Source organism: Myotis brandtii, unplaced genomic scaffold (assembly GCF_000412655.1).
Source record: "Myotis brandtii unplaced genomic scaffold, ASM41265v1 scaffold668, whole genome shotgun sequence".
Taxonomy (NCBI): Eukaryota; Metazoa; Chordata; class Mammalia; order Chiroptera; family Vespertilionidae; genus Myotis; species Myotis brandtii.
The window spans coordinates 3824196-3839029 of record NW_005370597.1 but is presented as its reverse complement, the minus strand read 5'-3'; the positions used below and the strand labels follow the sequence as shown (position 1 = coordinate 3839029).

Below are 14834 nucleotides of genomic sequence, written 5' to 3'. Positions count from 1 at the left end.
CCTTGGGACGCTGGGGAGAACCACATCTCCAAAAGGAGAAGACAGGAGTGGAGAGGCTCAGCTGGGCACGGAAAGTGTACCTAGAAAGTAGGTCGGCATTTTTCAGCCCTACTAAGTATTGGGTACACGGTAGTGGGTGGGGCAAGGAGGGAGGTATGATCAGAAACACTCAGTCAACAAACATTTTGTATCTGTTGAGAAATTACTATGCATCAAAATCAGTACTGAAGGGGGTGTTATAGAATCAATCTCTTCAACAAATATTTTAAGCACCTACTAGGTGTGGGGTAGGCTTGATGTTGGGTGGAGAAGGGGCAATGCATAGAATCACTCATTCACTGAATAAATGTTTAATGAGCACTGTATTAACACAAAGACATAATGAGCCAAACAGCCTTATTCCCACTGTAGCATCAGGGCTCTCTGAAAATAGTACCTCCGGATAAGGAAACTGAGGCAGCAGAGCCTCCTCCCACAAAGGTCTCATTGCTGAGGGCACCAGGCCCTGAGCCTCAGGTCACCCAGCATCCTGACCCAGGCTGGCCCTGCTGGCAGGGGCCACCTCCCTGTCCTCCCCCCACATTTCCTTTCAGGGCCCTGACAATGAGTCATTAGTAAAGGAATTTTAATGGCAAAAGCACACAGTTCTGGGTCTGTGGAGGAAGACCATCCCCTGGGGCTGTGTGGAGACCGCAGTGACTGAACAGCCAAGGATTTCTGGTCCCTTGAAAACATCTCTCTCACGACTTTCCCATCCTTCCCTCTCCACAGCGAGAGCTTAAAAATATCCCACCTCCACGCTTGCCACCTCAAATGGAACCAGTACTTAATTTGTAATGACTGAGGGGGAAGGAGGGCCGCATCTGGCCATCACCACACGACACCGAGTGTCCCTGGACAGTCTGAACTGCCCCTTGGTCCAGGCATGGTCAGGAGGCAGCTGTAATCAGAGAACCAGAAATGCTAACAGGAAGGGAAGAGGCTGGCTCCCCGAGCAGTGACTTTTCCACAGAGGTGCCCCTCGGAGGCTCATTGGCGATCTGCAGGGTGCCGCTCTGTGCTCAGCTCCATGAGGGAAGCATCGGGTTAACCACGCTCTGTACTGCAGGACTTCTTGGAACCCTGAATATGCTGATGTGCTTTGTGAATCTATAAAAAGGGGACGTCTAGTGCAGCGCTTCCCAAACTTATTTGACCACAGAAACCTTTTTTTTTTTTTTTTTGCAGAGATTACTGCATGGCACAGCTTAAAACCCTGAGCTTTAACCAATGCGTGCATGGAGCCCCTACCTGCACGGCCCCGTGCTAAGTGCTGAGGATACTGGAATAAAAGAAAGACAAGGCCCCTGCCCCACGGGAGGGCAGTGCAAGGCCAGTGTGTAAGGCAGCCCTGGAAAGGCAGCAGGGGCAGGGGAGGCAGTGGAGCTAGAGGAAGCTTAGGGCTCCAGCAATGACAGGAAAGTGACAGGACCACTAAGGTTGGGGAAGGGGGGAGCAGCAGGGAGGGAAATGTGGACACTCCCCTCAATTCTTCCCACCTTTGAACTGGCCGAGCTGGTGGTCTTTCCCATCTGAACAGTCACTAGGGGTTTTGGTCGTCAGTCCCTCCCACACCCGACTCTCAACCACATCTATGCTATTGAACTTGGGCTCACATCCAGAAACCAGGGCACAGCTATTCACAAATTCAGTAATTGAAGTCATTAGCGTTGACTCAGAAATCATTTTTTCTAAGTCTCTCTCTTGGAGAAGCTTTTAAGACCCTTTAAATTGGTTAATGGAAAGTTTAGAGACGAGAATGGAGCCTAGGCTGTCAGTTCCCCGTTCCCGTCTCCCTGGCTCTCCCCAATACACTCAAGGGCAGAGTGATGAGATAATCCCGTATCTGCTTTATTAAACTCCATGCATTTCTGGCACACCCTTCACAAGCAAAGACCACTCAAAATCCACACTCTCCTGCTCCAAGAGTCCAGGTACTCGATCTCCATTCACTCCCTCACATCCACAGGACAATAAAAACACTTCCACGTAAAATTACAGTGTGAACAGCACAGAGAGCCCTGGACCAGGAGTCAGGAGGTCTGGCACTCCTCCTGGCCTGGTGACTCATAAAGCCACGTAAACACATATGCCTCCTCAGGTCCTGTCCACAGTGCAATGCCCACACCAGCCCTGCAGAGTCGGAGGGCAGACACCATTGCTCTTGGTCTACAGCAGAGGGACAAGGCGGTGAGTCAAGCTACTCACTGCTTCAAGGTGACGTGGCCATGCACAGTGACATGGCCAGAACCCGGGCCTCCACACACTCTCCTCCTCCTGACGGTGCTGGGGCAGGTACTTAAGGTTCTTTGGGAAGGTGGGTGGATGACTGGCCTCTTCTTTGGGACTCAAGTTGTGGTATCTCTCTGAGAGCCCACAGGCTCCATCTTTAGGGCTGAAGTGAGAAGGTCTGAAAAAGGTCAAACAGACACATCAGGGATTTAGGCAAGAAAACTCCTTACTTCCCAACCAGACACTCATGAATCCGTTGGAGAGGAACAAAAGCGAACTGATTCAGTGTTCCCCGCGTTTTAGCTGCTCATGGAACCACCTCAGGACTTTTGCCACCTCTCTGGATCTGTGTTCCCTTCTACGCAATGTCACAACGCTCTCCTTGAACTGGATTCACTGTTCTTAATGTCTGTGAAACTATAATATGCTAGTCACATTGTTACATGATATATTAAATATACACTACTAAAATAAAAACTATCAATTTGAATACCACCTAAAATCCTCTTGTGAACCACCAGAGGCACACGTATCAGATGCTGGCAAAAATCTGATGTAGTCTTGCCCTGGCCGGCGTGGCTCGGTGATTAGAGCACAGGCGGCACTTGCGTGCGTGTGCGCGTGTGTGCGGCAACCAATCAATGTGTCTTTGTGACATCAATGTCTCTCTCTCTCTCTCCCCCCTCCCTTCCACTCTCTCTAAAAATCAATGGAAAAAATATCCTCACTCCTCTGGTGAGGATTAATTGAAGAAAAAAAAAGATGTAGTCTAAGCTTGAGGAAACTATCGGGAGGGAGAAGGTAACTGATTTGCTCCAAGACAAAGGCTGAGGTGAGGACCTGGGTCTCCGGAGCATTCAGTGCCGTTTTTCACACGTCACTGAATGAATCCTTTTTGTGCACAGACCAGAAATGCCTGTGACTTATCCACTGCTCATCTGTGAGGCTACCAACTGAGGGGAAAGGTCAACGTCATTTATTAGCCATGCACTTGAAATTGCTTGAGAACTTGGCTCCCACTTGATTTCCACCCTGGAAAGGCATACTGACCCCTATCTTTATTGCCATCCAACTTCCTCCCCGCCCTCCCCCTGCACCAGGGAGAGGTACCGGTGACTGATCTCACCTTAGCCAAAACCCAGCCTGACGAGACTCCTTTCCAAGGAGTGTGGGGGGACAGCCATATTGGGGGCCTTGGGGCTGGCTCTGAGATGGCCACTTCTACAGAGGAGGCCAAGGTTCCCTGTGCTCCAGGCATGTGGGAGGCGCGAGGCTCCTGCCAGCAGGGTGTTCAGGCTGCAGAGGGAGGGGCTGGAGAAGGACTTCAACCCTGTGACTGCCAGGTCCTTGGGCCCCGAGGCTGCGAGGAGAGGTGAGAGTAACTCTTACTCATGCTGTATTCTTGGACTCCTATTTTGGAGCAAGGAATTCTGAAAGACTTGGTTCCCCCTGGCACTGTTAACCCACCCAGCCCGAGTGACTCATGGGCGAGCAGGGCTCTCGGAGCCCTCGCAGGGTAACGCAGGGTGCCGAGGCAGCCTCAGGACGTTGTCTCTCCTGGAAAATCACCAGGGCAGCTGCCATTTATTTAATACCTACCGTGTGCCAGCCTTGCTGAGCCCTTTATAGTCATCTCATTTAACCCTTACAACTACTGGGTGAGTCAAGTACTACTAGTACCTCAAAGTCAAAGGTGAAGAAACTGAGGCTCGAGGACATAGAGCCCAAGTTCAGTGACAGCACAGGGGTCAAAACAGGTTTGTCTGACTCGAAAAGCTGTGCTCTTACCCAACCACTGGGGCAGGAAATAGCAAGGAGACCAAGAGCGATTGCCACCCCCTTCTCTGATGGGGAGGGGCCCTGTGGGCTTTGACCTGCACCTGCACCTGCTGCCTCCATGGACAAGAGGGTCCGCAGCCTCTCCCGGGCAGGCTCATTCCCCAGAGCCGCTGACTGCTGGTAACATCGCACAGCCTCTCCCAGGCTCCTCTGCACACCAAGGCCCTTCTCATAGCAAATTCCCAAGTGGTACCTGCTCTGTGAGTCCTAAAAGAGAAAACGGACAGACACACAGATACACACTGCTTGCTTTCATCCATGAAACAAACGCTAGGCCATGCTGCCTGGATGCCAATGCCCCCGGTTCACAGACACCAGACATCCGCCAGCAACAGCTCGGGGTCTTCACTTCACGTGTCTTCTGGATCCCCTGGATTACAACACGTGTAACGACGCACCTTCTGTCTGTACAACTTACAACATGCTTTCACACCTGTTATCTTAGTCAGATTTTGATCCTCATGACAACCCTGTGAACTAGGAGATAGGCAGGCATTACTGTCCTAATTTTAGAGATGAGGCAACAGGTTTGGATTAATAAGTGACCAGCTCAGTAGTGCATTGGTTAATGCGTAACACCTGGCTCTGCGGGAGAAAAAGCCCTGATCTGTAGCATTCAGCAATTTCCATGGTGCAAATACTCTGGCCATCATTGATTTTACATATAACAGCTCTCACAGGCTGGTCTGAGCCAGCTCAGCACACCACTGGACTTGCGCAGGTCACACGTAAATCAGCAAGAGCTTGAAGCTGGCCCAATGCTCCTATCAGAAAGTCCCCTAAACAAAACAGAACCCAGTCCCAGCTCCAAAGTCCTTTCCTTTATCAGAGCGGGTCCCCAAGATGCCTGGATATTGGAGATCTCATACCCCATTGTTGGCAGCAAGCCAAAGATACTGCACAGCTCTCTGCTCGTCCAAGTATGGCTCCTTGGTGAAAAGCACCCCGAGGAAAGCTTGGGCCTGTGGTCAAGAAGGAAGGAAAAACATATTTTGGTTGCTGCCAGGCCCCACCCACCCCAGGTGCCCGGGAGAGACCCCACCCATGGCCCGCACCTCTCTCAAGCCTGAGTCTGCAGCCTGCTTCAGCATGAACACTGCCCTCTGCCGCTCAGGGTCCCTCGAGGGGGTTGGGCCTTGTAGCAGGCACCTGGCATAGCGGTACTGAGCCAGGCTGTGGCCCTGGCTGGCAGCCAGCTGGTAACAAAGGACCGCCTGGGGCAAAGGGAGAAACACCGTCACTGCAAGCGGCTTTTTCTTTGATTGAAAGTTTTAAATGTTATTTTAATTAAATAGTACATCATGATTACGGATTAGTCAGAAAATGCAGATAAGCCAAAGAAAAATTTAAATACAACGAAAAATAGAAACATACACTCCCAAGAAATCCTGCCTCCTAAAGATCATTCTGTTAACATCTCAGTGTACAGCCTTGCAAATTTCTTCATATATATGCTTACATATGTACACATATATACTATATATATTTACACACATAAATATGTGTCTAGAGGGAGAGAACTACATTCACTATTTTGTGACCTATTTTTTCATATAACAATACACCATGAATGTCTTTCCCAGACAATACATATAGATCTAGCACATTATTTTTAAGGCCCACAGAGATGTTATTAACCAATTCTCTACTGAGGAAACTTCAGGTTGCTTCCCTTTTCTTTGCTATCATATATAATTTTAAGAAATACATTCTTGTATATAACATCTTTCTGTACTTTTTTTTAAAAATATATTTTATTGATTTTTTACAGAGAGGAAGGGAGAGGGATAGAGAGTTAGAAACAATGAGAGAGAAACATCAATCAGCTGCCCCCTACACACCTCCCACTGGGGATATGCCCACAACCAAGGTACGTGCCCACAACCAAGGTACCTGCCCTTGACCAGAATCAAACCCAGGACCCTTCAGTCCGTAGGCCAGCGCTCTATCCACTGAGCCAAACCAGTCAGGGCTATCTTGCTGTTTTAGAATTAATTAACCCACTCACCATAGTAATACTCTAGGCCCTGAGGGTATAGCTGCAAAGAAGAAAGACCAGGGCCCGACCTACCTGAGTTTGAAATCTAAATTCCTAGAAGTTAGAGCTTTGTAAAAATGTTTCCCGCACAGGTGGGAGAGAGACTGGACTTCCCCACACCCTGCCCACTGCTCATTTCCGGAGGTCACTCTGGGCCTTGTGGCACAGGGGATGGGTCTGGGGACAGGAGAGGAGGTTGGTACCTTGCCAAGGTCCCTGGAGGTGCCTCTGCCATATTCATGACACAAGCCCTCGTTGTACTGTGCTTTGCTGTAGCCACGCTCTGCTGCTTTCTGGAAGTAGGAAAAGGCTGCCGTGTGGTTCCCATTCCTCACATTCTCTGTCCCTGTAAGAAAGCACAGGGCGTAAACGCTCACAGCTTCCCCTGGGAGCTTCCCCACATCCTCGGCCAGGTACCCACAGCTTCTTCCTTTCTTTTTGGTGCTGGACATTTGCATGTATTTCCATTCTCCGAATATTTCACTGGTTTGCCATACACATCAATGGGCTCTGCCCTCCTCTACACCATCCTCCTCTTGGCAAAAGGATGCCGATTTCCCTTTGGGACTAGCCCTCCCTTCAGTGCTGTCAATCAACGTGTCTCCTCTCTTCCCAACCAATGAGAATCTCCCTCAGAAATCTGACTCTTGATCTCTTTGTGACAGGAGAGAAACAGCTTTTGCAGTTTATTCTGAGGACAGCACTTCGAAGGCACTATAGGTACTGCCCCCTGGGTCCACGGGCTTCCCTGATGCCTGTCCGTTCTGAGGCTCGGCAGGTCAGCAGGTCTCAATAGACTCCTGTTGTGTTTTAAGTTAGCCAGAGTGGGTTTAGGCTGTTTGTGACCAACACAACCTCACACAGCTGATACTGTTACTGTTGCTTTATGACAACGCTGTGAGAGAGAATATAAGAGAGCCAAGACCTGAACTCAGGTGTGTCCAAAGCCCAGGTTCTTTTATCCTCCAAATAAAAAGGAAAACAGGAGAGGGGCTGGGCACAGCCAATTCTCAACGCTAAGCCTTTGCTCAAGCTGTTTCTCCTGCCTGGGATATCTTTTTCTGCCTCCACCATCTGGCCTTCGCATCCTGTTTCTGCTCTAGAACCTGCAGACCACACTCAGGCTTGAAACACTTTTTTGGCACTTACTTAATATACGAGCTTTTTTCTCCGAACTAAAATGTTTCAAGAATATAAGCCCTGTCTCCTCAATTAGACTAAAATCCTGGAGGCAGATGCAGAAAAAGAATGCAAAAGAAATAACTTTGCATAGGGTGAAAGCTCTATACAAATGCAAAATATGATTATGGCTTATGCTCCTTTTGTGTTCTGTCACAGTGCTTAGCACTTGCTGAATAAATGAATATATGAATGAAGGAATGGGCAAGAAAATTCTCAGAAGAGACTGTCTGCCCATCAGAATCACAAAAAGCTAATGAGGCAGAAGCCAGGTTGCATTCAGCCGGCAGTGAACTGAAGTCGCCTCCCTGCTGCCTGAAAACCTTCCCACCAGGATTCAGAGTCCTCTTGCCCTTGAGAAGGCTCAGAGGGCAAAGGATCCCACCGTCCCCATTCCCCACACTGGCTCTACCAACATACCCAGATCCATCTACCCTTCTCAGTCTCCTCTGCCTCTAACCTAGACCAAGCCACCATCACATTTTGCTTAGTCATCAGCAACAGTTCAACCCAGTCTCCTGTTCCCTCTCTGGCATCCCTTTAATCCACATCTGTCTACAGAACGGCCAGAGAGATCTTTAAAAAAGTAAATCAGATCATGTGACTGCCCTTCTTCCTGCACCAGTGTAAAACCCTCTAATGCAGCGGTTCTCAACCTTGGCTGCACATTAGAATCACCTGGGAATCTTTTTAAAATTCTGATTTCTGGGCCTCCTCCTCCGGAAATTCTGTTTCTTTGTTACTAATGTTGTGGCCCCACCCCATAACAAAGAAACAGAATTTCCGGAGGAGGAGCAGAAATCAGCAGGTTTTTCCACCCCATAACAAAGAAACAGAATTTCCGGAGGAGGAGGCCCAGAAATCAGGATTTTAAAACGATTCCCAGGTGATTCTAATGTGCAGCCAAGGTTGAGAACCACTGCTCTAATGGCTTCCTGTCTTAGCAAATCCACACTGTACCATGGCTCAGAAAAGCTCACTTGATCTGGCCCCTGCCAGCTTCTCTGACTTCATTCTCCCTATGATCTCTAAGCTCCAGACACACTTACCTTTCTTTTGTTCCTCAAAAAGCAAAATCAGTCCTGCCTCAGGACCTTTGCACTTGTTGTTGCTTCTACTTGAAAAGCTGTTTCTCCAGATGGAAACAAGACTGGCTTGTTTTTGGTAATCAGGTCTCAGCTCAAGGATCTCCCCATCAGTGAGGCCTTCCAAATTAAACGTTCCTTGCCCAAATTATGAACACACTCCCCTGTTTAATTTTGGTCATAACATTTATCACCATCTGAATTCTCTTTATCCGTTTGCCAATGTATTGTTTTTCTCTCCTTCAACTCACATGTTAGTTCCACGAGAGTAAAGGCTTTGATTGTCAAACACTAGATCCCCAACACCTAAAATACAGCTGAGGAAAAGGTGAATGCTCCATAAATTTGTTCTGAATGAATCCCAGCCTCTCACTCACCTGCCTACCAGACTCCAATAGATGCTGCTTGGGAGTCTGGGTCTCCACATTAGAAGGCCTGAAACTTAAGACAAGTCACTATGGAAACCAGGACACATGGTGGAGAGGCATCTGCAGTCTCCAGATGTGGGTAAGAAGTTCTTACTCATGCACTTGAGGGCCTGCTCCAAACCTCAGGAGCCCGTTCTTGCCTATATGTGGCAGAGCATGCAAGGTGTTCTCCAAGATTTATTTTCTCCTTCTTAATAGTAGGCATATGGTCATTCAGCTAAAGACTACATTTCCCACTCTCCTCTGTGATGAGGGTGGCCGTAAGCCTACATTCTGGGCAATGATTTGTGCAACTTCTCAGTCATGTCCTTAAAGGGAAGGAGTGGCCCTTTTGTTTTCCCACCTTCCCCCCTCCAGCTGGCTAGAATATGGCAGGATTTAGAATAGCCAACTAGGACCTCAAGATAGGAACCAGTTTGAAGAATGGCAAACATGTTTGAATGAGAATGGGTCCCTGACACCACAGTGCCCCCATGCTAGACTTGTTTACTTACCTGGGAGAAAAGAAACTCTCTGATTTAAACCAATCCCTACCGTGACTCTATTTGACCTTCTCCATACCCTTTCCGTTTTCCCATCTGCCTGCCTTGAGGGAGGGTCCACCTAGTTACCTAGGAAGTTGAAAGCGATGGAAACACTGAGCTGGAAGAGTTGCTGAATGGAAGTCACAGCCTCCTCGAGGGAAAGCGTTTTTGATTTATCTTGTTCCTGGGAAGAAATACAAAGACTCACCATGGGGGAGTTCACTGGGATTGCCACCTGCCCAGAGCAATGTTAGAAAGATCCAGGTGGCCAAATCTGGACAATACCTGCTTTTCACCAGTGGGCTGAGGCTGGGTTGGTTTTGCCTGGGAGCTGAAGCTACTGCTGGCATGCAGGAAGCTGACATCACTGGGATCTGCAAGGGAAAAGGCCAAAAACCAGCCAGGGCAAAGGAGAAAGTAATTTCTCCTTTTCTCCCACTTTACCAGTCTCCCAGCCCCTCCAGCCAGCACCACTGCCAGGAACCACAATAACTGTGAACTACCTCAGGAAGCCTGGGGCCTCACAGGAATGACAAGTCCCTTACCTGGCATATACAACAAGAAATGTTCATCAGTCCAACTCCCCACCCCGCCCTGCCTTCTGCTGGTTCTAGGAGGTAGGGACATACCTTCCTCAGGGGGCTCCTGAGGATCAGCTGCTCTCAAGGATCCGTGTGCGGAGGGGCTCTCGGGCTGAGTGGAGAGTTCTTCCTGGCCCAGCCTGGGTTCCCTGAGGCCAGTGTGCCTGGGAGCTGGGCTGTCAGGGCTGGGGAGAATGTGCCTCCGCAACGCTGGAAGAGCCGGCGACAGCAGTCACATTAGGAGGGGATCAGTACAGTGAACTCGGGGAAGTTTTGGGGACCAAAGGAAGAACTTGGAAACTCCGGTGACACCTCCTTCACAGACCTCCTCCTCCATTTCCTTTGCTGGCTTCCCTCTGCACGGGTTTAGAGGGGCCCACATTTACGCTGACCTCCTGCCTGAAGCATAAATCACTCTTCTGCTTTAATCTTCCAGTGGCAAGGAGGCATCTACTTTATTTATTCATTGTTGTAGCCCCAGCACCTAACACTTTGTTGATGATAATACCGATAATGATGGTACCATAACAATAAGGGCAAGAATTTAAACTAATACTGAGCACTTCCTCTGTGTCTATGTGTCAGGCACATATGACCTTGACATATATTAATTCATTTAGTCCTCCCAAGAAACCTATTATTACCCCTTTTTATAGATGAAGAAACTGAGGCATAGGGAAGTTTAAAATGACTTGTCCAGGGACCCAAGACTAGTATACAGCAGCTCTGGGGCTTGAACCCCAATAGTCTGACTCCAGAGCCTTAACCAATTGGCTTCATTGCCTCTGTACCCTGGTACATAATAATTACTCAATAAAGATTCATTTATTAATGAATGACTGAGCAGAGAATGACTTAACTGGCTCAGGGGTAGACAGGAAGCCACACCCAATATCTACAGTCTACTGCACCCCAGGGGGGCTCCCTCCATGGAAGGTGATGGGAGGACATTGGAAGGTAGGTGTGGCCCACACCCTGGGTGGATGGAACTTCCTCACATTCTCCTTCCTCTGACTTCAGATAGGAAAGGCAAGGAGCTGCTGATGGCTCTTTTCCTGAGGTGTGTCCAGAGATGCTTCCTGGCCCAGAGAAACTCCCAGCCCAGCCCTCCTGTCCCCGGGACTGAGAACTCACAGGAGCACGGATGCCACAGGGGAGATGAGAGGAAACAGTCCAGGGGACTGCGCCAAGAGCTGTGCTCCGCTTGCCGAGGACCTGCTGGCAGCGATGCCTGGAAGTGGATCTGCCTTGCCAGCTGCAGGGCCAGCACAGCCAGAGTGCCCTGGGAAAGACAGCCCATCAGGGACACAGCTGTCACCAGTCAGCCCGTACAGTCCTAGCCTGCAGCTCAAACATCACTTCGAGAAGCTTTTCCTGACCCCTAGTGGGGGCAGCTTCCACTCCACACTCTCACAGCACCCAACTTCCCCTGGGGAACCCTGATCGTACTGGTACCTAAGCAATCATCTCTCCAATTATTCCACTAAGGTCTGACTCTCCTGTTAGTCTTAAAGCACCACGAGGGCAGCAGGAACCATGTCTGTTTTCCTCACCAATGTATCCCCGGCACCTAGTAGGGTGCTAAGATATACATGCTGAATAAACGCACGAGTGAGTCACTGAATAAATAGTCTGAGCAGGCAAAAAGCTAATGTGGTAAGTTGGGGCTTTGCCACAAATGCAGGGACAGGTCAGAGTTCCCCACCAGGCTCACTCTCCTTCTCTAACCTGGCACAACTCTTCCCTTCCCCTCGCCCTGACCAAGCCACCCCACCACACACATCTTCACAGGTGCAGGCTTGTTGAAAGTGTCTCTTCTTCCACAGGTCTGCAGAACACCTGAGCTAGCTCCTACCCAGTGCTGCTTGGTTTTCCCTCCCCCTTCCTACATATTGAAAGGGACACCCAAATACTTAGTGTTGCAACAGGAACTGGGCACAATGACAAACAAGACAGACACAGTTTCTGCTCCAGTGGAGTTTATCATATTCATTGATGGAGAAAGACAAAAACCCAAATACACAGAGAAAGAACTACAAATTATGCTGTAGGAAACAAATCAGGGTTTACACAGAGTGTAAGGAATCAGGGAAACCCTCTCTATTGAGGTGACGTGTGAGCTGAGGCCAGAAAGAAGAGAAGGTGCTGGCATTGTCAATAACAGGGTTATGTACCAGGCACTGAGGAAAGCTTGTGCTTAGGCCCTTTCACGCGGGCAGCAGTGACAGGGCTGAGGGATGGCATCAGGACACCTGGGATCCAGGTCCAGTTTCCAAAAAGACGCTGGGGGATCACCCTAGGGTTTGGATCTTTGGCAAAATGGGAAAATGCTTGCCCTGGCCGGTGTGGCTCAGCTGGTTGAGCGTCCTCCTATGCACCAAAAGGTTGCCAGTTTGATTCCCAGTCAGGGCACATGTCCAGGTTGCAGGCTTGGTTCCCAGTCTGTATGTGTACCAGAGGCAACCAATCGATGTTGCTCTCTCACATCGATGTTTCTCTCTCTTCCTCTCTCTCTCTCAAAAAACTAAAATATCAATAAAATCTTTTTTTTTTTTAAAGGAAAATGCTCCCCTCTCCAAAGTGTGTTATGCCTCTAGTCCACAGCTTCCCAGACAGAAGTACCCCTGTCATGGGAGACACTCCAGGCTCAGCTCTGCTGATGACACGCATTTACAGATGAGACAACTGAGGCTCAGAGAGGTGAAGTCATTTGCCAAAGTACACAGCGTTGAAGTGATAGGGATGAGATGTGACAGACACAAGAATGATGTGTGTGCCAACTTCATTCAAAATACCTTATAAGAACAACCTGTAAGGCAAAGATTCTGCCCTGCTAGATTGAGCATCTGATTTTATAGATCAAATTCAACAAATATTTATTCAGCAACTGTTATGGGCCAGGATCTGTACTAGGTGCTTTTACAAGCCATACTAGGTGCAGCAACCAAGCTATGGAGCATGGTAGGTAGGAGTATGAACTCCAGAGTAAAATCTGGCTCCTCTACTCCTCTACTTAAGAGCTGTGTGACCTTAAGCATGTTACCTAACGCTTCAGAGCCTAAGTTCCCTCATCTATAAAATGGAGATACTTCCCTTACAAAACTTTCGTAAGGATTAAACAAGATAAGGCACATATAATACTTTACTTTAATAAAGAAAATATTAGCTATTTAGCATTATTTATTGTCAGCTCCATGAAGGCAAAAATCATATCTACCTTGTTCTCCACTATTTCCCTAGTGCCTACCAAAAATGCCTGGCTCAGAGGAGTTAAACAGAAGTTTACTGAATAAAAGGAGGAATAAACACATGGAGGGCAGGGGATGGGGAGTGTGGCTCTATATCCCTAAATATGCTCCAAAGTCACGAGTTACTCAAAATTTGGGTGTGGGTACAATGATGCCCGAGCTCCTGTTTCTAGACTACACGTCCATGCAGGATCATTCTCACCCACACTAAGGGGTAAGGACAGGACTGAGGAAGCCTTACCCACGATACTGCATCCCACAAGGTGTTCGGGGAGACACGGCCAGACATCCACTGGAAGGCATCCTTCCATCCATGGGACCGTGGGCCCCTGCTTGTGCCTGGACCTGGGCCATGGGGGTCTGACCTAGATGATGTAATGGCGGTCATTAAGTTCTGTCCCAGGTAAGAGGGAGAGGGGGGCCAGGAGAGGAGACGAGTGAGGGGATGGCAGTATCTTACCTGTCAAAGCTTGGCACAGAGACCAGCAGAGTCGAGGAGGTAGCTTGAGACCCATCTGGGCTGGTGGGCTTGGGGGTCACCCCCCGGAGGCCAGGCCCAAGCAGACGGGGAAGAGCTGTGCAGAGCAACAAAAACCAGTCACCTCCATATAAACAGAATTGAGGCAATGGCAGGCCCACCCATCTTCCCTTTGCTACTTGGAACCCCAGCCAAGGAACCCAGGGATCTCTGGCATCTGACTCTGCAAAAGTTCTTAAAGGATACATGTGGGAATTTTTTGCCTAGTACAGATTCTAGGGTGCCACCCCAGAACCAATAAGCCAGATTGTTCTGGGTGGGGCATCTATATTTTGTTGCCCCTGGCAATTCTGATGCCCTCCTAGGGTTGACAACCACTGTTCTAAAATGACCAGGCATTCATACACAAATTGAAGTCTAGTTCAATATTTGGAGCAGTTTCTAAATCCCGCCTTTTCATTGGCTCTGCCTACGCCACTGGCCTCTACACCGGTGGTTCTCAACCTTCCTAATGCCACGACCCTTTAATACAGTTCCTCAGGTTGTGGTGACCCCCAATCATAAAATTATTTTCATTGCTACTTCATAACTGTAATTTTGCTACTGTTATGAATCGTAACGTAAACATCTGATATGCGGGATGTATTTTCATTGTTACAAATTGAACATAATTAAAGCATAGTAATTAATCACAAAAACAATATGTAATTACATATGTGTTTTCCGATGGTCTCAGGCAACCCCTGTGAAAGGGTCGCTCAACCCCCAATGGGGTCGGGACCCACAGGTTGAGAACCGCTGCTCTACACCTTTTATTGACTCCACCCACCACCTCGTTATTTGGCTCCTCCCCCTTGAATAGCCACACCCATCTCCTTGGCTCTAAGCTCCACCCTCTTCCCACTAGCTCCACCGTCCCCGGGTGTGCAGCCCCGCCCCTCCAGGCCCCGCCTTCCCCCGCTCCAGCCAGGTCCGCTGTAGCTTTGGCTCGGCCCGCCCTCCTGCCCCTCCTCCCATCCCGAGCCTCCGCTGCCTCAGGACGCGCAGCTCCCACGCCCCTCACTTCTGCTTCGGAATCCCGGGAGGCGCCACATGTCGTCGCCGACACCAGAGGCTCGCAGTCGGAAAAGCGAGGCCAAATCGCGGGACAGCGGCTACGGCGG

At 49.2% G+C, this 14834-nt stretch overlaps 1 protein-coding gene across 3 annotated transcripts; it reads right to left on the bottom strand.

Annotated features, from left to right (window-relative positions):
* Positions 1 to 334: 334 nt before the first annotated feature.
* KIAA0141 (KIAA0141 ortholog) lies at positions 335 to 14828 on the bottom strand. Of its 3 annotated transcripts, none has more exons than XM_014529124.1 (13): positions 14735 to 14828; positions 13654 to 13768; positions 13435 to 13558; positions 11080 to 11227; positions 9994 to 10155; positions 9650 to 9738; positions 9452 to 9548; positions 6352 to 6494; positions 5166 to 5324; positions 4980 to 5072; positions 4146 to 4317; positions 3398 to 3631; positions 335 to 2449 (listed from the first exon to the last, which is right to left on the bottom strand). In XM_014529124.1, the coding sequence occupies exons 1-12, from the start codon at positions 14763 to 14765 to the stop codon at positions 3399 to 3401; spliced, it is 1566 nt and encodes a 521-aa protein (XP_014384610.1). In that variant the 5' UTR covers positions 14766 to 14828; the 3' UTR covers positions 335 to 2449; position 3398. The 3 variants fall into 3 exon arrangements, with proteins under 3 accessions (XP_014384610.1, XP_014384611.1, XP_014384612.1); XM_014529125.1 differs by having other exon boundaries at positions 4152 to 4317; XM_014529126.1 differs by having other exon boundaries at positions 4158 to 4317.
* Positions 14829 to 14834: the final 6 nt, after the last annotated feature.